The sequence below is a fragment of the Acartia tonsa genome, chromosome 2 (assembly GCF_053477335.1).
Source record: "Acartia tonsa isolate MP-2025a chromosome 2, ASM5347733v1, whole genome shotgun sequence".
NCBI classification, from domain to species: Eukaryota; Metazoa; Arthropoda; class Copepoda; order Calanoida; family Acartiidae; genus Acartia; species Acartia tonsa.
The window spans coordinates 38,797,269-38,823,116 of NC_137261.1; the positions used below are offsets into that span (position 1 = coordinate 38,797,269).

At 30.4% G+C, this 25,848-nt stretch overlaps 1 protein-coding gene across 2 annotated transcripts in view; it reads right to left on the reverse strand.

The window, feature by feature from the left end:
• LOC145311772 (sodium channel protein Nach-like) overlaps positions 1 to 25,848 on the reverse strand; it is a 69,304-nt gene that overhangs the window by 27,335 nt on the left and 16,121 nt on the right. For both annotated transcript variants that reach the window (XM_080150759.1, XM_080150758.1), the window contains exons 9-14: positions 24,065 to 24,120; positions 10,761 to 10,865; positions 10,108 to 10,194; positions 7,488 to 7,548; positions 4,921 to 5,080; positions 3,268 to 3,331 (exon numbers count right to left, since the gene is read on the reverse strand). In XM_080150759.1, coding sequence (XP_080006885.1) covers positions 3,268 to 3,331; positions 4,921 to 5,080; positions 7,488 to 7,548; positions 10,108 to 10,194; positions 10,761 to 10,865; positions 24,065 to 24,120 — 533 coding nt within the window. The remainder of the gene's footprint in view (positions 1 to 3,267; positions 3,332 to 4,920; positions 5,081 to 7,487; positions 7,549 to 10,107; positions 10,195 to 10,760; positions 10,866 to 24,064; positions 24,121 to 25,848) is intronic.

Genomic DNA, 25,848 nt, shown 5'->3' on the forward strand with positions numbered 1-25,848 from the left:
GAAATAATATTGACATAGTATTATTTTTTCTTTTTTTTCTGTTATAATTTATTCAAACAAAAAAACTAAACATGCTCATTTCCCTTAATAAAAATAATTATTTTGTGTAGTTGATTTGTTGTACTTTATAATGTCTATATTTAAATACGTATAAATTTCAACATGTTGAATATGAGTCTAGACTGTAAGTCTTTATCCAATGATAAATTATTTTATCCAATATAACTTCGAAACCGATTAATATCCGCTGGGTTAAAACCGTATTGCAGACAATTTTCAACTAATAACAAAATAAAACTTTAACTTTATTCTTTTATTCCTGGTTTTGTGTGTATATGAAGTAGGGCGGGTCGATTTTGGACATTTTCATCCAAAGACCAAAACTTGAAACTGCACCTGATTTTTATAAAAATAATACTATTTTGGATGATTTCAAAAATTTTAAAATCTAAAAACCGAAAACTACCACACATAAAAATTGTATAGCTATTTTGAATGAAGAATTAAAGGGTAAAATTTGCTGCCAATAATAAAACCTTTACAATGTATACAGCAGTGTATTAAATTTGTAATAAAAATTAACAGCAATTCCCCGCTCTGGTCTCAAATGAAAATATCCAAAAATCGACCCAATATAATATGAAGTCCCTCCTAATTTCCTGAATTAACTACAGACATTTTATCGACTCATGCAAGGTGTTTTATAGTGCAGTATTTACAACTAATTACTTTCTTATGTTACTGTTGTTTTACGTCATTCATGTTTATTTAACAAGGTCAAATATAGTAATAAATAGCGCAGCTTTAACAGTCAAATCAAATAGAGCAACATGATGTCTGATTGCTGTTTGTCTGTCTGTAAGGATCTCGTTAACCGCTGAACCTACAGGGTTTTACTTTATAGGGAAGCTTCTCATAGGTCCTGGGAAGGTTTATAACTATTTTGGAGGAGGGTACGACCACCCTCCCAAGAGAAATCACTTAAGTGATGACCGATTAGGACAACTAATAGATTATATTATAATAGATTATATCATAATTCTTTCGATGATTTTTCTTTGATAGCTCATAATATTTAAATGATTAAAAGTCCTATATATACAGTAAACATATAGAATGCCCATTAAGAAAAATAAAAGCAAAAGTTCTTTAGAGGAGAGTTATTTAGCAAGATAACTTTAATGTACGTACATATCTTGATTAAGGTAGCTTCTCTCCAAAACTGTGTTTATTAAGTAACATATTTTTTTTAAATAAATATTTCTATATTTATAGAAAATTTGTTAACTTAATTATAATAACAATTATGAGTTAAAAAGTTAGATTAGTCTTCTAATTATCTTTTAATTAGTTATTATTTTATTAATTAAACGACAATTAACTAATATTGTTAACACTAAAACATTAAGCCAACGTAAATAATATATTAATTAGCAAACAAATAAGTTACTAAACAACTAATCAGTGTCTGTCTTTGTTTCTTTATCTGGAACTTATATTATAAGACGAAATATGTTTGTCTTACTGCATGATATAAAATAAAAACAATATAAAAAACATCCATTAATTTTTTTATTCCTGGATTATTCTTTATCATTACGGTCTTTAATGCCACTTCAATTCCTTACAACAACAAAAAAAAAACAAGGAAAAAACATTAATTCTTGACTTTAATAGATATTTAGATAAATGCGTCCAAGTACTTTGAAAAGTGCAAAACAATGATAAACTGTTTAAGTTGATACTTTTGCAATAGGTTTGCGGCAATATCCCTGCAAGGGACCAATTGGACCGCATAAAAACCCACATTTAGAAAAGATTAACTATGGGCTGGAGCTTAGCTTAGGTTAGGCTAGGTTATGTTTGTGTCATGGTAGCCTCGCAAGGCTATGACTAGGTATGTAAATTTACATGGTATCATCGATCAAGTGGCTAAACCTAAACTTTGTTTTTCCCTTTTTTCTGTGTTTATTGTTCCATTTTTTACAGAAGACAAACATTGTTTTTTCAAGACTTTGGTGTAGGTTGAAAAGAACCTTTTACTCTTTTATTTGACTCAACGACCTTTTGACCTAACTTTGCATTGAACACTCGAGTTGATGGGGGGGGAGGGGGGTTAAGTGGTCCAGAAACGACTAAAAGGGATTTTACGGATATTGCAAAATGTCCCCTGATAAATGGCTAACTAGCTGTCACTGCCTATTTATGGAACACAAAACTTTACTTCAACGCAATAATAATCTTAAGTGTTTTAGAAATGACGTCACTTTTCAAAGTAATAATTGTTGAAGTAGCTTTAAAAAAGGAAATTATTTAATAAGATAATGAGAAAAGGTTAGTATGGATATGTATTTATTTAATATAGTTTGTCATCATATAAAAGTAACAGGGTGTCTATCAGTCGTTGCGTAAATATGTGTGTGTTCAAGGACTAATATAGTTCTCATATAATACAGTGAAGCTTCATATAGTTACAGGGAAGTTTTTTTTCTTTTTTCCTTTTAAAATTAGTATTACATAAAGTATACAATGAAAATTACTAGAAATGCAAGAAAATTCTTCTAATATAAAACTAAAAAATATGATATATCATACAAATGTACATGTTTGTCATCTCACACAATAGAAATGATTGTATGAAGTAAGTCAAAATTATAAATCAAAAAACCTTACATTCATGTCAAAATTATGAAGCTAGGAAAAAGAAAAAAAAATATTTACAAAATATTTTCAAATCCATTCATAGTTTTGAGGAAATTATGTTGATGTAAAAGTTATAATATTTGTACAAAGCTGAATACATGTCATGAATCTTTCCCTTGTAATAATGAGAGACAGGGGCACAATAATTCAGAATTTTTAATCATCCTAGTCATACTTGTATTTTCTAGTTGTTGCAACAAAATATTCAATGTCACATTTATTATAATTAATGATTAATAGAAAATATAGTAAAGTTATACATCGTATCCTATTATAGACAGTTTTCCACGAATATTGAAATAAAGAAATAAGATTAAACCAGTTTGTTAGCCACGAGGGGCCGAAGGACTGGGCTAATAAAAATTTAAAAATTTTCGGATTTTTATTTTAAATGTTTTTCGTTGTATATTGTATATTGTATTACCATGACAGACATGTTTTTTTCAGTATGGCTGATAACAGGTTCTATTCCAGCGGATATCAATCGGTTTCGTAGTCATACTGTAGAAATAATTCTAGGGGAATATTAATTCTATCTTTATGACATCCTTGTAAATAATTTACCTTCTTAAAGCTTCGTCTGACGTATACATGAGTGTTGGTGTCACCGCTATCTGATTTTCTGTACCTGGAAAAAAATGTTTACAAATATTTCATTAATTAGTTGCTCATTAATGCTTTCTTGGGAATTTGAAAGTACTTTTTATACACAGTATTAATAAATGAATAATAGCATAATCCTCCTTTCAATTTACGTTTCTTGTTATAATATTAAGATCTGACAACAGTATAATGTTTTTATCTGATTACAAACATACTTTGATTATATTTAGGCCAATTTTTATTGGTATCAAACATTGTAATTATAGGACGAAACAAACTGAACAAACAGGGGATGCTGAAATTATTAATTAGACCTCGTCAACGCATTTGATAGTGTTTATAGTAGGGTTGGGCCGGATAACTTTCGGCCGGATACATTTCCTGTTACATTTTTATCAGGAATGTATAAATAAAATACTGTGGTTAAGGTGTTTTATTTTTTTGATTTTTTATTGCACACAAATAAATGCAACGACCTGGCCTAGCCATCTGAAAACATCACATTTGCATAACAAAAAACATTCCAAAAAATTGCAGGTTTTAAAAATAATATTTACTCTTCTTATAGCTGTAATCAACCTTTATCTATTTTGTTGTGTATTGTTATTTTTTGGTATTCATTATGAAATGAAATTATACTAACTTTTAACCATTTGATATTTGTAGAACAGTAACTCTACAAATGGGGTAAGTATTTACTGATTCTCTTCAAATATGTACCTGTAAACCAATGCATGTTACATTGTTACGTTTCTAATAAACAAAATTGTCCTGATTTAGTTAATTTTTTTCTAGATTATTAGACATTATACCAGAGTCTAGATATTTGATTTTATAATCAAAATTCTTTAATCCGTGATTTTTATAATATGTATTTTGCTTAATGAGCTAGTCATTATAAAAGAAACTAAACCAACTATCCTACGCACTGCAAAGTATTTAAATTTTCCTATTGTATTGACAAGTACTGAACAATTCCAAGTATTATTTCTTAATATTTTCCTTACACAAAATTTGCGTATTCTTTAAATGCAATTTGCTATTGGAATACTTTGCCTTAAAAGGTTATAGAATATAGGAATGGTATGGTTGTAATAAGACTGTGTAAATAAATGTACATATATTTCCTTTCAATATATTAACAACATCTCTGTGCATAGGGAAAAGAGATTCTGTTTCACTGTAAAATTATAATAAAAAAATTTCTAAAAAAGATCATTTTGCAGATATTAAATGTCTAACACTCTAGCGTCTACAAGCTTTATTAAACCATTATACTTTAAAATTCGCCAACAAACAAAAAAGATACAACAAATAATAATTTCACACTATTGTGGAAAAGTTATAGAGTAGCCACTCAAATCTTAGGTATAGTGGATGGAACGCTTTAAAAAATATGATATATGAAACTTTATCATCTATACTTTACAGTTTAGATGAACAGAGATTTGATAAAGGTTCGATTCAGCATTGCATTGTCTTAAAAGAAACATATAATCCAATAAAACGTTACTGATGAATATTGGTCTTTATAACTAGTTTCTTCTTCGTCCTAGAAATTATCTACCATCGAAAATATGAATTGTAATGTTGTATCGCTCATGATAATATTACCTGGAGCTATGTGAAAACCTTTCTGTCTCATGATGGGCATGTCAAGATGGTGGACCAAGGCCAGCTTCAATCCTTCACTCCCCTCGTCGTAGTACGAATAGTCGAAAGATTCTATGTCGAACAGCATTGTGTAACCGTTGTCTTTACCCGTTTTGGCACCCTGAAAAATTTTGATTTTAATTTATTTAAAGGAATTTAATTTTTAAACTGCATTAAGAATCGGAGATGAGACCTTCCACAACTTGGTACAAATAAAAAGTATTTCAACAAGTTTGTTTGTTGATATAGAACTGTACAGAGTGCTGTGATTTTACAAACATGTAAGTTGAAGAACCTATAGTTGTTATCTGTTGATAAAAACTTATTTACCAATATTCAATTATATCATATCAATATCACAACATGGAAATATATTATATTAACATAATATACCATAATTGCTATACAATTAAAAATGTTGTAAAAAGTAAAGTATATTAAGCGTAAATAGTATCTACTCTAGCTATCCCTAAATAGTTCCTGAAATGTTTTGTTCGCACCTTGTTATAACTTGCCTACGAAAAAAAATACTATAAATCTGGAATAGCGAAGACCAAATAAACCTGAATAATATTTAGCATTTGGCCGCTAGCAGTCTTAATTTTTTTTTGTTTTTAGGAAAGGATCAAAATTTTTAGCATTTATTCAAATATAAAAGAAAATTATCATACTATGGGATTTACAAGATCTTATAAAACACATTCATAGTACACATATAACTACTCTCTAGTAATTATCAATGACTGCTAAGTCTAAATAATAAATAATAAAGACATATATATTTCAACTTATTTTATGCATCTTAATTGGAACTGATGATCTATTTAGTAGTGAAACAATTGAATTCCAGTAATAAAATGTTAAAAAATATGAATTGGGTTTATAATTATATAATTTATATAATAAAATAAATCTATCAGCAATGATTTTTATAATTTTTTAAAGACAAAATTATTTATCTGACGAAAATAAACAAAGAATAATCAGGATGCCTGTTTACCTTTGTAACATTCATGCACTATTCTCCCCAGTGGGGCTCCTGCTTACTTACCTTTGTAACATTAATGAACCATTTCCACAGTGGGGCTCCTCCTAGCTTACCTTTGTAACATTAATGAACTATTCTCCCCAGTGGGGCTCCTCCTAGCTTACCTTTGTAACATTCATGAACTACTTTCCACAGTGGGGCTCCTCCTAGCTTACCTTTGTAACATTCATGAACCACTCTCCCCAGTGGGGCTCCTCCTTGCTTACCTTTGTAAAATTCATGAACCACTCTCCCCAGTGGGGCTCCTCCTAGCTTACCTTTGTAAAATTCATGAACCACTCTCCCCAGTGGGGCTCCTCCTTGCTTACCTTTGTAAAATTCATGAACCATTCTCCCCAGTGGGGCTCCTCCTTGCTTACCTTTGTAACATTAATGAACTATTCTCCCCAGTGGGGCTCCTCCTAGCTACCTTTGTAACATTCATGAACCACTCTCCCCAGTGGGGTTCCTCCTTGCTTACCTTTGTAAAATTCATGAACCACTCTCCCCAGTGGGGATCATCCTAGCTTACCTTTGTAACATTCATGAACTACTTTCCACAGTGGGGCTCCCCCTAGCTTACCTTTGTAAAATTCATGAACCACTCTCCCCAGTGGGGTTCCTCCTTGCTTACCTTTGTAAAATTCATGAACCACTCTCCCCAGTGGGGATCATCCTACCTTACCTTTGTAACATTCATGAACCACTCTCCCCAGTGGGGTTCCTCCTTGCTTACCTTTGTAAAATTCATGAACCACTCTCCCCAGTGGGGATCATCCTAGCTTACCTTTGTAACATTCATGAACTTCTTTCCACAGTGGGGCTCCTCCTAGCTTATCTTTGTAAAATTCATGAACCACTCTCCCCAGTGGGGATCATCCTAGCTTACCTTTGTAACATTCATGAACTACTTTCCACAGTGGGGCTCCTCCTAGCTTACCTTTGTAAAATTCATGAACCACTCTCCCCAGTGGGGATCATCCTAGCTTACCTTTGTAACATTCATGAACTACTTTCCACAGTGGGGCTCCTCCTAGCTTACCTTTGTAAAATTCATGAACCACTCTCCCCAGTGGGGATCATCCTAGCTTACCTTTGTAACATTCATGAACTACTTTCCACAGTGGGGCTCCTCTTTGCTTACCTTTGTAACATTCATGAACCATTCTCCCCAGTGGGGCTCCTCCTAGCTTACCTTAGTAACATTCATGAACCATTCTCCCCAGTGGGGCTCCTCCTTGCTTACCTTTGTAACATTCATGAACCACTCTCCCCAGTAGGGCTCCTCCTTGCTTACCTTTGTAACATTCATGAACCACTCTCCACAGTGGGGCTCCTCCTAGCTTACCTTAGTAACATTCATGAACCATTCTCCCCAGTGGGGCTCCTCCTTGCTTACCTTTGTAACATTCATGAACCACTCTCCCCAGTGGGGATCATCCTAGCTTACCTTTGTAACATTCATGAACCATTCTCCCCAGTGAGGCTCATCCTTGCTTACCTTAGTAACATTCATGAACCATTCTCCCCAGTGGGGCTCCTCCAGTCCGTCCTCCTCTGACCTAAACAATATTTTGATCAGCAACCCATAATAAATAAAGTATAGATAATTCGATGATAAAACCAAAGGAAAAATACTCACAAGTTATCAAAATAGGAAACATTACAAATTAGGTATGTAAAAATTATAATGTAAGATACACAAGTAATATGATTTAAAATAAGATAACTTTTTATCACTTCAAGATTACAAAAATGAAAATATTGTATTTATACTATTCATATCAAAAAGGGAAGCATAATAAAGTTAATTTTGACAAGAAAAACATTAATTTGCGCGCTTTAATTAAGATTTATTTTATTTTGATTAAGATATTGTTTATTCTAATTAATCTAGAGTATAAAAGTTATACATGTAAATTTGTGTACAAGTTCTACTCTCAAAACTCTTAATAAACAACCCGACAGACTCCTTTTATAGGTCACTGTGATTTAATACCTATCCCCCCCCCCCCCCTTATTATATCTTACAATTTTATTATATCATACCAGTTGTTACGCACTTGAGATAGAACCCACGCCCTTTCAACTTTAGTTTCGAAAAGAAAAAAGAAAAATATTTTTTTGGGGGGTGTAATTTTTTCTATAACTATAATTGCTCGGCGAAATTTTTCGGTGGTACCAGACAGACACTGATCCTGTTACATATTTTTAAAAAAAATATATTTATCCTATCTCAAAAGAAAATTGTTTTATTCTGAAAGTTATATCTATGCTTGACTGTTTTTTTCTTATCAATTAAACATGTTATAAGCTTATACAAGCTGCTCTACTTATGGGCATATTGTTAAAATCGTTGTGTTAGTGCAACACTGGCAATTGTAAGGATATTACCAATAATCCCCACTGAAAAACAGTTAATAATTAATGAAATGAATCTCTGTATATATTTTATGGTTGGGAGGTTGAATACATTTATGTAATTTAATCTTCTTTCATGAATAATAATATTTTTTTTTGGTATGAAGCTGAAGATTTCAATATCTACTTAACTGATTGAATTCTCCTTTAAAGGGAAGCTTTTCATAGGTCCCGCGTTTCTTTTATATTATTTTTAGATTTAGGTCTTTGGAAGGTTTTACGCAATTTTTCTTCCCCCTTCTTATCCCCTTTGAATTCAGAGCCCCTAGATGCTAGAACTATACTTTTGGAAGTTGCTGAAAATTTTTCAAATATGTAATGAAATAAAATTGACCCATTTAAAATGCTATTATTGTCCCAACCTTTTCCATGGGTATTATGTAATATGACAAATTGGAAAAGTACATTACAAATAAACATTAAACAAATGTAAAAAAAAATAATTATTAATTAATTTGTTTTAGAAGTTTACTCGATATATTAAGAATGCACATAAAGAAAGCACTAAAATTCGTATAAAAAATTATTAATTATGCCTTATTTTCACAGGAATAGTTATCGTTCATTTGAAACCAATAGGACGATTCCATCATGATAAAATTTACTACATAAGCTTTATCCTAATCCTAGGAAGGCCTTTATAAATGACATTGCAGTACAAACTATTTCCATTGTTTGTATTGGTTCTCAATTAATTGTAAATAAAGTAAAACAAGGATGACTAAATCCATAAATAGCGTATCACATAAAATACGGACAAAGCCATACAAAGAGCAGATTTTAACTAGACAAAAATCAAGATTAGATTTATTAGTAGAAATCACGAAATCCATTAATGTGTATTTTTAATAAGTTTAATATTTAAAAACTGGATGTTTATTGGTTTATGATATCTTTATTAAAAAAATTCAGCTTTCTTCCTTAAATAGCATCCAAGAAAATCACATTTCCTCCACAGTGTTAAGGACTGGCGGACGGACGAATTGATAGACGACAGGACAGACAAATTTAAACACAGCGTAGCTTTGCCAGTGAAATAAATCTAGCTTAACGATATACAAACAAAATTAACAATAAAAATTAAATCTAGTTAAGTTTGCCCCAATTACTTAACATATTTACCAATAATAAAAAGCTAGGGATACAGAGAAAAATAGACTCCGTTTATTTTTATTTTTATGAAGATCAGAGGTGGATTCTTTAAAGAAATCGCTTAGTGGGGCAAAATTGTTTTCGTGAAAAATCCACCAAAATCACATTAAAAATCTACAAAATCATATGTTAATAACCCTTCTATGTTTTTGTTTAATTTTTGTAGATTTTTAATGTGATTTTGGTGGATTTTTCACAAAAACAATTTTGCCCCACTAAGCGATTAGTGGGCCAATTTTTTTTAAAGAATTAACCTCAGTTTATTTTGGATTGACAAATCCCTTTTGACCGATAAGGATTGCAACATCCTTAAGTAGCAAAGCACAAAAACACAGATGAACCTACAATCAAAGCTAGTGAGCTATGAAAAAGGAGATAATGTTCGATTTTTTTAATCATTAAAACTTATGTAATCTAAGGATGTATGTCTTTTGAAGCATAAAACAAACAGTTGTTTTTTCACATTTCCCCTGTAGTGTTACGGACAGACTAACGAGCGGACAGATAAAGTTAATTATAGAGTAGCTTCGAAACTAAAAATATCTTACTTGACTTTAATTTCCGTAAAATTGAGTTGAGGCGTATACCAGCAGCAGATTCCATAATCAGTTCCAAATTCTCGTTCTATTTCAAAGCTAAAAAAAAACAAGATTAATTTCCTTGAAAAACTGTGCATATTTTAAGGAATATTTTGTGTAGACTTACAAACCCCATTTAAAGTCTTTTTTTAAGCAATAAATGTTTGAAAGTTGTGTGAAAAATGAACAAAATAAACTCATACATACTACTTCAGACTATAAAGAATTAAATTGGTAAAATATATATGCCTTTTTTACAAGAAGGCCTAGTTATCCTTTTATAAAAGTAACAGGATATCTGTTTGTATGTCTGTCTGTATGTACCAGATGATCTCGCTGACAACTGCACATTTATACAGAACATTATACAGAACAGCTTCTTATGTGTACTGTACGGAGCCGCTAATTATAAAAAGACAATAATGACAACATCTATGAAAACGAAGCTCTGAATTCAAGCATAGAGTGTCAAAACTAAAGTTGTAAACAAAATAGTACATAAACCTGCTGCAAAAATCCCAGGAATGGAGAAAACATATTACATTATTGTTTTGTAGATGATATAAATATAAAAATAGTCATTTTTAACCTTTTTTTTCGGAGACAAACTATACAAATTATACCTGTAAGTTTTAGTTCCATTCCACTTGGAGAGAACATGCATATCATGGCACTGCTGGTGGGTAAACCAAGTTATTGATTGCTTAGTCTCTAATGTTTCATTGTGCCTAAATAAAGAAAAATAGTATTGAGTAAACTTGAGTATAAACTGCCTAATTTTTCATTGTGCATGATTGTTTAGAACATTCAAATTCTCTCCTGATTTAAAATTTCTAAATATAAAAATATTCTGCCTTTCTTTCTAAACAGCAGCATTAAATATTTTTTTTTAAATATACAATGGGCAAAATATTTTTAATAAGAATAGGTTGGCAATTATTTCATATCTATGTATAAAAGCCAAATACACTTTTTTTAGCTTACAAAAAGACGAGTCGTGGAAATCATGCTAGGTTTCTTAAATGTTAAAAAGTTAGTTCATTGAACCCAAAACCTAAATTTTATATATTGAATTATAAAATAAACTTGTAAATTATTAAATACCATTTTTCTTGTTTTTGCCCCACTGTTAAGATAACAAAGTTATGACTAGTAATTAAATAAAACATGTTGGGCTTCTAGAGAGTAAACAATTTTTTTACTTCTTTTGTTTAAATAATATTTTAATCATAATTTCCAAAAGATTTTATTATTATAATGACGTAGAATAGACTTTTGTTTATACTATAATTAATACATAAAATGCGCTAAGTAATAATGATTATAATGCAAATAGGATGTAGCATTGTAAAGAGCACACAATATAATACTCTGATTAAAACATAATTAACTCTGATTAGTGAGGTATAGTCTTTTTACAAAGACAATAGAGTAAAATAGAATATTCTGCAATTTAGATTTGGTTTTTGTTAATTTTTCTCTAACATATTATTGCTGCGCTACTATTACTGATAATCAAATAGTTGCGCTATAAGTACTGATAATCAAATAGCCATATAAATAAACTAAAAAATATTTTTCTATTTTAGATAATTCCAACATAAACCCATTCATTTGACTATTCGCACTTATGATTGGTCTAATACTAATTATTCAATTTCTTTACCTTACATAAAGATTCCCCTGTGGGAATCTTATTGTTGTGTGTGTGTTGGTGTGTAAAATTGTGTGTGAATGTGTAGATGTGCATCAGTGTGCGTTAATTTGTTTATTAATATTGTATTATTGGAAAATCTCTTGTTGTAATGAGAGAAAGGACAATGATAATTATATATTACACCTACCCCACCCTTTCTTCCAGCTACAAATTTCAATACTTTACACTTGATAATTGGAGAGAAGATCAATGTATCGTCAATTTTCATATATATTTTTTGCTTTTGTTACAAATTTTTTTTTTGACATCTAAAAATTTTTTTTTTTTTTAGAGGAAATATCAGTAGCAAACAATTAGGTAGGGTGTGTAGTGAACTAAAAGATCTCGACTTAGATTGGCTAACTTTATGGTAAGGTAACTCCATCATTAACAAATCGACAGGTCACCCCAATTCCAGTTTTAAGGAGGTGTTGACACCCACCTACTGCAAGCCACTAGTGGTGTCAATTACTATCCCTCCCCTTTTTAAATATCACTAAAGTGCTGTCGGAGTGTAACCGCTAATTAACCACATAACAATTTATAAGGAAAAGAATACAACTACAGATTAATACCATTATTAGTTACTGTTGCGAAACAAAGAAGAGAAATGTCTCTTTTCAATATGAAAAACAAGAATGACTACATACATAAGTAGCGAAGCATATAAAAAATACATTTCCCTATGGAAATTCTATAGCACTGCATTACTAACAGATACATACTTAAATTAATTTGCTCATGAATAAAAAGAATTGTTGCAAAAAAAATCAACCGCCTATCTCCTAGAATAGCTAAAATAATCACATTTCCATCAAAACAATTTAGACTTACATTGTAAGTTACAGATTAGCTTTATTACTAAAAAGATTGTATCTTTTATGTCCCTTCTTCCTTATAATGTGTTACTATAGTAAGTACTATTGTTGTCATATAAAACAGATTAACATTGGTATTCACACAATCCTATTATATAAAGTAGTAAAGGTTTTGTATGCAGCTTAAGATTTTGATATTTACTTATCCGATTTAGTAACAATTTTATTGAGGCTTTACATTTATCAAATGTTAATTATGTTTTTATTTAAGTCTTTTGATTGATTTAGGCTATTTTTTTCCTACCCTTGAGCTCGAAGATCCTAGAGGCGCATCAATAAAGACAAGCCAAATATGATGATATAAGAACAAAACCTTCACAATCATTCCTAATGATACCCCAAAAAAAATTAACTGTCCAACAATTTTTAGTAAGTATAACTTTTTAAACAATGTTGGTCCGTGAAGTTTCAACCAAATTTAAAAGTAAAAAGGCATAAATTTCCTGAACATCAAATGAGTATTCTTTTCATTTTAACATGTTTATTTTAAATCTGCCAAAACTAATACAACTTTTAATAAATAGAATACCAGTTGTTTACTTATTTAAATATCTAGTTAGCCTGTTTAAGTAATTAGTAAATTTATGTATTTGCATTCAATTTTGACAGTTTTTTTCCTGATATTTTGCTGCAATTTTTATATATTGTTGAATCATATAAACACAATAATGATATTACAGCATTATTACAATTAATATTAATTGTGGAGATGAATATATTAAATAATTATCACAAATTGATATTCAATGATTTTCAATGTTGCTCATCGGATGTAAAACACACGAACGAGAATAAATAAATAAATGTATTATTTTTAGAATTCTCATTCTTGCTTATGTTGTGTATGATAAGAAAATCAAATGTGTTCACTGGAAATTTTACTTGTTGAGGTTGTAATATTTTTTTAAAAATCAGCCAGTAGTTATCTTTATCTCTGTTTTTTTGTTTAAAATTATGCGCATTTCTTATGCAGGTGACACTTTTTAATTTGTGTCAGTTTAACTTAAATTTAGCATTTGATAAGACATTAATATATGTTTTCAAATTCGTAATGTTAGTATAGTTTTAAAAAAATAATATTAACAATCTTATAGTATAAAGTAGTAAGGTTTTTTGGTAGTTTAAGATTTTTCTAACTAATGAACCGATTGGGTTTTCCATTTTCGCATAGATCCTGGGATGGTTAAGGATAATTTGTATATCAGATTCAAGTCTTTAATTGGTTTTAGGCTATTTTTCTACCCATCACTTCTAGAGCTAAAAGCAGGAGCTAGTATTAAAAAAAAGCTAGTCAGAAACAATCAAAATATCATCTACATATTCATAAATAATATCTATTTTCCTCCAAAGTTTTTCTTATTTTGCTAAGAATAATTGAAATAGACAAGATGAATGATTTCTTCCTACTTGTACAAACATGAACACAATTCTTATCATTATATGTGGTGTTTTCCCTAAAAGTGCCTTGTTATGCGCCCCCCCCCCCCCCAATTCAGCAAATTTTTACATTAATTTATATTATGTTAGGTTAGGGTTAGGACACAGCAGGCATAGGCCTCGCATGGTTAGGGCCTTCCTCTGGAATTAGTCATAGAACAAAAATGTACCCACCTATATTTTTAGTTTATTTACAATAAGGTTGGGACGGATTCAGTGGTCTACAGGCACATTGAGGGAAACTCCTTTTGTGTCATTGTACAATGTACATATATACAATATATGTACATATAGGTAACACTTATTCATACTTATTTTCATCTTAAGATTAATATAGCATAGACCAATCATAATTTGTATCAAAAGTAAGATGAATAGTTTTAGACTATTTTACTTTTAATAGTCTTTGGATAGATTTATACCTATATCTCTTCCCCTCCCCTCAAATACAAAGCCCCAAGATGCAAGGGATGCAGCCGTTAGTATATAAAACAAATAAAAATGACACAAGGCTGAAAAGAAAAACATGATAAGATTGTTATTTAAGGTTAAGAGTAAATCAAATATATGTAAATAACCTATTTAAGAAATAAAGAAATTTATATGTATAATACAAAAGAATAATCTCAAATTTTGTTTGAATTTACTCGTTTACTCTAAACCTATTCTTATTGATAGAAAAACGGACATATTTATGTATATAATGATTGGGTAGTAACAGTATTACACACTCTAATTAAAGTCTATTATCCATACAGTACGGTTTTATTCATATTCGTACCACAATGTAATATCATAATGGTTTAATATTATTATTATCATAACTTTTATTTAGGTTATCATTTGCAATACAAAGATTGGACACTTAGAATCTGAAGCATAGCTTTTCTACAACTAGGCTCTGTCTTTATTGAAAATCTCCTTCTTTTCTTGAGAAAATAGATTTCTTAACATTTAATAAACTATTTAACGAATTTAAAGTACCCAAAAAAATTTGTCAAGCGTGGCTCCGAATCCGATAAATTTCTTCTGGATTAGAACCGGCTCTAAGCCTTACTTAAAGATCATGTATCACATCGTAATATAGACAATTTTTTACGAAAAGTCAAAACTAATTCTGTATTTTTTTATTTGACTACTAGTGGAAAACTGACAAAACATATGCAATAAATAACTATTCTTAAATTTAGATTAATTGATTGGGGAAAAAATGGAGGCAATGCAATATTTGTACCAAATCTAAAAATAAACTAATAAATAAGCATATTATGTAAAGAATTGAAAAAGTACATTATGTCACCTTACAATTTAGAAAATATAGAAAAGTTTAAAATTACTTTTTTCTAACAACTTATCCAATGGCAATTATAGTGCAAGGTGTAAAAAGTACAAAATTATAGGTTTCATAAAGAGAGTGTCAGTCTTTTGTCTTTATATAATAAGAACATAGGTTTATAGTTATTATGCCATTAGAATTTAGTTGTGTCACCTATAACCTACGTCTAATATATGGATAACATGGCACTTACAGTTGTAACTTGAAAGGGACAATGCAGGGGCAATCTTATGTTACTAGAGGGTACGCTCCTAGGAGCCTCAAGAGGCACTTGAGGTGGGGAGATAGGGGGAGTAAGTCGATCCTCTATTTTTAGGTGTATTTGATAAAAAGGTAAAAAAAATTTGCCGGGGTCATTTTTTTTCCAGGGGGTTTCACTCATGGAGGCTCGTGGTATAAAATAGTTATAAACCTTCAAAGAACCTATGAGAATCTATATAATAAAGAAGAACCACATTGGTTACGAGGTCAGCAAGGTGCTTTGGTGCAGACAGACAAACAGACAAGCAGGCAAACATTCAGAATGGAATTTCTGTTATTTTTAGAGCTAAAATATTAAACGCTCTGGTATAGTATTGCTCTAGAATCGAAATTATTCAGCCAAACTCAAACTAAAAAAGAAGTTAAAGAAAAGAAAACCGTACAATTTGTTCTTCACTTTTTCTCTTACCTAACACCAAAATTAGGTTTGACTTGGATTTGAAAAAAGAAACAAGGAAGTTCCTTTCCAATGACATCAGTATTTTTTATTACTTTAGAACAACTCAAAACAAATCTGTAAACTCAAAAGATTTGGAATAAAAAGATATGTTAAAGAATGTGTGCGTTTTTTTCACGTGTTTTTAATAACCAAATAATAGAAAACGAACAGACAGCTAAACATTCCTATGGAGTAACAATCTACATATTTTTTTCTCTGTCTTATATAACCTGAAATTCCAAGTGAAGATTGACAGATCAAAGGATTGAAATTTGTAAATAAAAATGAGCCACAACCAATTCACATGCTGGATAGGTATCATTCAATTTATATTTATTTTTTACCTTATGTGATTATGTTAGTATGTTAGGTAAGAACTAATATTTTGTCCTTTTTTATAAAGTAATAATAGTTTTTTTTGTCTGAAGCTTAGGATCTCAATAACTTAACCAAATGGTTTAGGTTTGAATGATGTAGGCTATTTTATTTTCATATTTAGGTCTTGGGATGGTTTTAAGCTTTTTTCGGGTATAGTCCCTTTCGTGGTAACGCACCTTAAGTGGCGATCCTTTGTATTTTTCACTGTAGCTTTTCTCCTATTTCTAGCTCCTGCGGGGGGCTCTAACCCTGCGGGGCCAATTGCCTAATCCTGTGAGGCAATCACCTAACCCAATATAACCTAACATAACCTAAAATAACCTATAAAAAGCTATTTTAAAAATACGACGAATCGCCCTTTAAGTTGCGTTCCCACGAAAGGGACTATTCCCCTTTTTTTCTAGCCCCTCACTGTCCGTCAGAGTCTCTAGATGATAGGGGCGTAGCCTTTTGTAAGAATAAAAATAAGGGAGGTAAGTAACTTAAGACCCATGGTTTAAAAAAGATATTTCATTTGTTGGCTTATAAGCTTTAGGAATCTATTCTTTCAATATTATTATTCTAATGTAGGTCTACATTAATAAATATATTACCAAAATGAAATTTATTTCAATTCACTTTAATAAAAACTTTTTATCTTTAACTGTCAGAAACTGGCATTTTACTTACTTATTTAAACAATTCATGAATTTCACTTTTAAAAGTTTGAATACTTTTATCACTTAAATTTTTTGTATCAAAAAAATAAAAATTTAAAAAGTGACCGTTTTTGATGAAAATTTCTAAATCAAATTGGGATTGGCTTTGACTTCCCCCTCCCTCCTTCTTTTCATAAGAAAAAGGTTGCTAAATTTAAGCATATCCCATCAGTTTTGAAGAATTATCATACCTTACCAAATCTTTACGGATGAAAGATCACAGAATAATATCAAAATACCAAAAATATTTTTCTTTAGTTTTTACATTTTTCAGAGCAAAAGAAAGCTGTAAATTGCATAGAAATTAGTTTTGTTTTATACTAGGATATAGAGCCTAGAGTCAAATCTTAAGCCGAAAAGATACTATCTTTAGAGATTTAGTGGTCGTAAATATAAGGCCAACAATTATGTCGATGATAATTCAGAAATGAGAACTTTTATTAAAAGCCATATACAAACAAAAAAAAATATTTTTTTAGTAAGAAATTACATATTTTATTTTAAAATATGATTTGTCATTGCGTATCTTTTGATCCCTGAAATTTGCAGAATAAGATTGTAGAGGGAATTCTTAGGTCATATTCTTCAGTGGCGAAGCTTCTCTATAAATATGAATTTCCATCCTTCTATTTTTATAATTTCTTACTGTTTTTCAATTGTTTAACCTCATTCCAATTCAATATTTTTAAAAGTCTTTCTTAGGATAGGTTAAATAAGAAAAACCATTCACGATGAGTGCCGCTTTCTTTGAACTCACAATTCCTTGTTTTATCTTGGTCGTTTTTTTATTTTATGAACTTTTTACATGATTTAGTTTGAATGAAGTTTATCTAATGGAAAGTGGATAGTAAAAGACATCTGTGAATGAATACAATAATAATAAAAAAGACTGCATTTCTCATATTTGGCAAAATATTAGGGCCCGGCAGCAGCAGCCGGGTTCAGCAGGCTGTACAAATCCGAATTGCTTTGTATCTTTTAATTTTGATAGTAAATATGAAAAAAAATATGTTATGTAAATCCCTTTTTTAGACTAAACAACCTAAAAACTGCTGACAATTTATCTTAATCACCTATTATTCAATCAACCTTCTGTAGATTTTCCAATATAAATAATAGTTATTTCTCGTATCGTATTATAAACGGCTTTCCGCGGATATAGAATGTACAATTATAAGATTTAAACTAGTTTTTTTAGCCCCGAGGTGCCGGAGGCACCGGCTAAAAAAACTGGTTTCAATCTTATGATTGTACATTTCTATATTTGTAGAAAACCGGATATAATACGATGCTAGACATAGTTTTTTCGTATGGATGAGAACCGGTTCCTATCCACCGGATTCGAATGAATACGAGAAAAAAGTTTATATAAAATTATAATGAAATAAAGTACATGAAATACAGATATTTTAGCAGCCAATTATTGAAGTTTTTGTTACAGTCTGTTTGTCTGTGTGTTACTTTAATTGTCCCGTCTAGGTAAAAAATATAAGTTTATTCAAAATCACACTATAAACACTTTGAATTGCTTGGATATCATTTTTTTAAATTCAAACATTTTTTATGATTCTTCTTTGTTAACCCGTTGACACAACATTTTGGAAATGGAGCCAAAGTTGATATAAACACTTAACAGTCGGGTGGGGGGGGGGGGGGGGGGAGTTGTCCTTAAATCCCCACCCCCTCCAGTTTTTCTATCTCATTTTGATTTTGTGTGTGAAAATAGAGGGCCATAACTGGGTGACTTTTTAAATATGGGTATGACGCATAACCGAGAGTTTTTGAATATCTCAATCCTGTCGGAGACAGTATGCCAGCAAGCCTGGCAGTGTCATCCAGGTAAAGAGCAAAAATATTTTTTTGACTTAAACTAAGCAATTCATGTTACCAATATACTAAAATATTCTCTAGTAGTTCATACTCATATGGAATACAGGTGTTCAAGTGAATTATGATCCTGCAGTTCATGATCCTCAAGGTCTTCAGAAAACTTTAAAAGGCTCCTGTGACCGTAATTTGACTTAAACTAAAGCTTTTCTAAAAATCTGAAAATCCGCCGCCGTTTTCTCGACGTCAGCCAGCTGCAGTGGCTAGCAGCTGCCAAATACAGCTGCCGCCGTTGTAATTCATGTTTTGAGATTTCTAATATATTTAATTTTTATCTCGTTTTTATTTTATTGTATTATATTCTTAATAGGGCTTGATCTCTTTTTACCGCATGATCACAGTGTTATGCTAAAAAATTTACACATTGTGTTTTGCGTTAGGTCCTGCCACTAGGCAACATATTTGATATTTCTTGTGAATTAAAATAAATAAAATAAAACTATATAAACAATATACCTATGTAAATATTCGTATCATATAATTGTGTTTTAATATGTTGACTGAAATAAATATTTTGATTTTGATTTTGATATAAAATTTACACAAAGGTAAACAATTTCTGCAAAACTTGTTATTCTAGCTTCAAAAGGGTGAGTGAAGCCAAATTTGACTTTGAATCACCTAAGGTCGGAAAATCTTTATCAAACAGGAAAGATGCATAAAAATGTTTGGCCCTCTAGCTCTAAGAAGCTGAGATAATAAAAGGGGGGGGGGGAGTTGGGCGTTAAACAACCAACCCCCAACCGATTAAGGTGCGGCAAGGGGCCCGACCGTTAAGGGTTAATAGATTTAATTTTTTTAAATAAGTAGGAACATAAAGACAGGTTATCAAAAAATGACAAAATTGTTTTTGAAAGATATAAAGTAGATAAAAATGCCATAAAAATAACAGCTTGTCAATAGTATGTCAGCCATAATAGGATCATTGATATAACGGCATGTCGATGATATGTAAGTCAGTCATAGTGATTTAAATTCCAAGAGAAAATATAAAAATAGTCACATGTCAATGTAAAAATTATTTTTTTATGAGTGTTTACAAAAATATAAAATCATATATTTATAAATGTATTTTCTTGACACTTGTATATGAAAATGTACATAAACTAAAAGAGTAAATCCGCAAAACATAATATTTTAGTGTTTATACAAATCAGTTAATTCTAGAGAATATTAAAATAGTTATTACTGTACTTTGTGGGAGGGTAGACCAAAATATTCTGTGTACTAAAGCAATAAGATGTTTGTCTATCCACTGTCTATCGATCCATCTGTCCTTATCTCGTGATCGGCTGGATTAAAAAAAAAATTAGGTATGTATGCATAGACGTCCAAGGGTATTTATTCCCCCCCCCCCCCAAACAATTTTGGGGGGGTAAATAACCCCCCCCCCAAAATAAAAAATCTGTATAAAAAAAAAATTTTGCGCCCTTCGCGCGCATTTTTAATACTAAATATTTAATAAAATTTATATTACCCCCCCAAAAAATTTTACCCCGGGGGTAAATTTTGGGGGGGTAAACAAAATTTACCCCCCCACCCCAACAAAAAAAATTTCAGCGCGCTTTGCGCGCCATTTTACCCCCCCCCCCAAAAAAAAAAAGCTTAGACGTCTATGTAAATATGATCTCAGGTCAATAGAAATAGAAGAATAGAAGCATATTCTGAACCCTTTTTTCGTCAAATCTAAGAAGGAACATTTCTAGCAGACAAAAGTATTGTTTACTTTCGACTCAAGCTGATGTGGATTCTTAAGAAATTATAGACTCGCTACTCGATAGTGAGGCAAAATATTTTTGTGAAAAATCATCCAAAAGCACATTAAAAATCTACAAAAAATAAACAAAATCATATGTTAATAACCCTTTTAAGATTTTATTTAATTTTTGTAAATATTTTAATTCGATTTTGGAGGATTTTTCACAAAAAATAATTTTGCCTCGCCAGCGAGTAGCCAGCCTAACTTTTTTAAAGAATCCACCTCGTTACTAAGCTTTCAAATTTAAACGAAATTTTTGGGCAATTAATTCTGATTCCGCAAAGATTTCTACTAAGAAAATATACTGTTTACAGCTGACTTTTAACTATGTATGAAATTAAAAAAATCATGCATTCGTAACAAGATGTGTACAATATTTCAACCAATGAAATTAAATGTATGTACCGATGCGATTCTCCTATTGGCTCAATCAGACATTCCCTCTCTTTCTTAGTACCTTTATTCTCAGGTCAAAACTAAAAAATCAATACTTTTATGATTATGTAAACAATCTCTAAAAAATGCATTCTTAACGTTTATAATATTCTTGTTTTATGTTGTTTTGAATAAACATTCTGCCATTTTGTCCTTTTCGGATTAGTAGTAGCATATACATTCACTTACTTTACCTTACTTATTCAAGGATAAGATATAAATAGTCCTTATACTAAAGTGAAGGATCTCGCTAACCGCTGAACTGATCGGGTTCTCCTTAACAGGGTCGCTTCTCATAGGTCCCGGGAAGGTTTATAACTATTTTCTTGGGGGGAGGGACACCCCTAACCCCCCCAAAAATGAAAAATCCCCCCCCAAATTTTTTTTTTTAAATTCTATTAACTAAAATTTAAAAAATTTACTTTTTCTTTTAAAATCTAAAATAAGAAATTGGGTTATTAAATTCGACTCTCTCCTCCTCAAGTGCCCCTAGAGGCCTCTAGGGGCGTAGCAGCTAGTAAGAAATAAAAGCAAAAGAGACATTTTGGTAAGTAATTCATAACGATTTTTTTTATTCCAATAGAATTTATTTCAGAACAGTGTTTTCGAAAATTACATTTAGTTTGAATTAAACTTCAAATTGATTTCAAAGCACGACTATTCTTCATAAAATCTTTAGAGATACTTTTTTCCCCTAATACAATTTATTTATATTATTACTTAACAGATTTTCTCAAGTTTTTCCCGATGTATGTAAGATATTCTAAACGGTACAACTCTGTTTTCTGTAATTTGTCACCAATTTTTCTCTCATTTATTAAAATCCATATATTTAATCAACACAGCAGGGATATAAGCCTTTAAAACCTTATCTAGCTTAACTTAACAAAGTTCATATTATTTTATAAGTCATTTTTCTTTAGATGGATGTGTTAATGTGTGTTATGTAAGATCTCTTAACCGCCCCAATATAAAAAATAATATAATGTTTTACTAGGAACACTCTTTCCCCTAGGAGAGAAAATAATATCCCCTAAAAAATATATTTAAAAGTATTTATGATTATTGTTGGAACAATTGAAGCAAAATATGCAAATTTTTATAAAGCATCACTTATATAAATATTTCTTTATAAAGCATTACTTTTTTAAAGATTATGTAACTACATAATGCCACGTAGAAGTACTTGTGTATAACAAATATATGGTATTAGCGACAACATACAATATAGGTTTTTTCTTTTCTTTCTCCGAATAGACCAATGGTTTCAAATACCTTTTACAGATCTTAACCATACAAAATAACTTATATAAATCCAATATTAATGAGTGGCTGGCTATGTAAATAAATATCTCGTAATTTCAAAATTGTAAAAAATATTAAAAAGAAATACTAGCCTCTTCGCCCCTAGCCTCTAAGGGAGGACAGAGAAGGTCAGGCACATAACCTAAAACCAATCCAAAAGACATATATAAAGATATCCTGAATATTTCAACAATTTGTAGGCCTATATTTTCGAAGATCTTTTGTTTCAGAAAAAAAATAATTACTACTATATAGTACACCAGCTTCTAGGGACTCTGTTTTCCACTTTTTAGGGACTTTTCGAAAAGGAAAGAAAATGGAATAAAAAAGCCTAAAACCTTCTTGAAACTATTTTTATAAATTTAGAAATATAATAGCCTGAAACCATTATGTGAAGATTTCCTTAAAAGTTTAGTAGTTGTCCAAATATTAAGCTTCAGACAAAAATCTGTATATTACCCAACATAGTCAATTAAATCAGTTCCGTAGTAATTGAGATCTTAAGCTTCAGACAAAAGCCCTTACTACTATATACAAATAATAGGATTAGAATCATAAACATCAATAAATAGATTGATAATTAGCTTTTACAAAAATAATTAGCTCAGTCTATCTCTACTGTAACTCTACTTATCTATATTATGACACGTACTAGAGAAGTACATGAACAAATATATTGATATCGTGCTCAAGGTAAAATCTCAGATAAAAATGCTCACGTAAAACATCTAGCTTTAATGGCTGTTTTCCTTGTGGCAAAATAGCCTAAAACCCCTCCAAGATATGTACAACTACAAGATATGTAAAACTACCATAAAAAGCATACCTATTGCTAAGATCATTTGTATTGGAGAATTTAATGCCTATTTTTTTTATTGACGGACTTTGCAAATTTTAAAACATTTCAATCAAATTATATGAAATGATAGTATTTTGGGCTATTCCGATTCTCTTGTTTTTTTTAAAGAAACTTTGGTGCTTTTACACGCTTTTTAGTTATATAAACTGATTTTTTTTTTATTTTAAAATTTTTCTGTTTTATTATCTGTACAGAAAAACTACTTAATTTTCTCGTCACGTTTAAGAGGATAGAACTGGAAAACAATATTTTCTTGTTAACATTATCTTTGGTAAACCCGTTTTTACAACATTTATTTTTTATAGTATACAATCATTTTACTTATTCTCCATGTTTATCAAAGTATATTCATGAATAACCAAAAATCTACTCTACAAAATTAGAATACTTAAAATACAATTTTACAATTCAAAATTGCTATCTACTTAATTTTGATATATTTTAATCTTATATTTTTGTTAGTCTCAGTTACTAAAGCAATAATACATTGTTGATGGGAGAAACTGACAGACAGTAGTAAACTTGTAGAGTAGCGCTGCTAATTTAAAACAAGACTTACTTTGCCAGGTATTCCTTCATAATCTGTTCGTGAACTGCTCGTTTTCTCGCGGAAGCCTGCACAATAGAGATAACAACAATTAAAGGGACAATAATAAATTTTAATAATAAATTATGTTGAATATCCATTACAAATCATGCATATTTTACTATACAAAAGCCTTCAAAAGTTACCTACAAATATTAAAATAACATTTATTGATTTTCTCATTTTTGTTTTTGTTTTTAGAGGTCCGTAACAACAACCCTCTCTCGTTTTACAGCTCCGACTGCTTGGAGCTTGGGTAAAAATTAAGTGAACTTGTTTTTTATTACATGGTGGTGTCACTGAAGGGGTAAATTGAACTAAATAATTTGAAAGTTATAATAAAGATTTTTTTTAAAAGTAAAGATCTTTATAGTGCCTACTAAAAATAATGTCATATTCGAATATTGCTTCATTCTAATCCTTATAATAAAGTAAAAGAATGTTTGTCTGTCTGTGTGTCTGTTTGTTCCTAAGGATCTCGCTAACCGCTGAACCAATCGGGTTCTCCTCAACAGGGTAGCTTCCCAGGAAGGTTTATAACTATTTTTGGGGAGAATACAACCAAACTCCCAAGAGAAATCGCCCCTAGAATAAAATTCCCCCCTCCAAAAAAAAAATTTAATTTCATTTTTCTAACTAAAATTAAAAGTTGGTGGGATGGTCACACCCCCCCTTAAAAAAAATTCCTCCACCCCAAATTTTTTTTTACCTTTTCTTTTAAAATCTTAAATAAGAAATTGGTTTATCAATTTTGACTTCCCCCTCCTCAAGGGGTTAAATTTAAAAACTTTTAGCCAAAAAATCTCATAAAAACTACAATACTTTTTACACATAGGCAAAGAAATACATCACAAAAAAAATATAATAAATTGTGCTCATATCCTACATTATCTTACGTTTATAAAAAAAAATAAAAGTGTAAAAATAACATCGAGATAAAATAGGAAAATAGTAAAAAAACAATTACAAGAAAATACAGACAAGACAAAATAATATTTATTTGCGAAATAAAATGTGCATTATCAATAACAAGGACCACATAGTGCAAAAAAAACTTAAAGCTTTTTCATGTCTACAAGTAGGCAGTTTATATTTTGACCCATATAGTGTTAGAACTAAAGATAACCAATTATTTTGTCAATTTGCTTCTATGCCGTACTAACTTAAAGGAATGTCTTTGTCCATCAAACCTTGCATCTTAATAGCAGACAATATTTAAATAAAGGATTTGCAACAAAAATGGCTTTACTGTAGATTAATATTTTGGTTTATTTCCATCTAATTACAAATAACATAACACATTCATGCACAAACTCAAGCCATCTCGCTGTAAATAAAATCACCTAATTATTTACCAATATTATAGGATAATGAATTATCCCAATATACATTATTGATATCACAGATGATATCATTTTAACAACTTTAGTTTAGTAAGTTGACTTTTTCAATTAACCAGTGAATTTTAGATTTGACTACCTGCCCTCTATTTATGTATTGCTTTATTATTGCAACATATACAAAGGAAAGGTGGTTAATTAATTACGATTGATTAGACACATTCAACAAGCTACAAAAAAGCTCAGTTAATTGATTTTACAAAAAGAAAAGAGTAATGTAAGTATTTCTGAATGAAAAAGGGTTAATTTCACTAATATCTTAGAAAGGCCAGAACATTTGCTGATGAGAAAGAGTCAAAGTTGCTGTATATCTTTTTAGTAGCGAAGCTACTCTATAATTCCCTTTGTCCGTCCGTC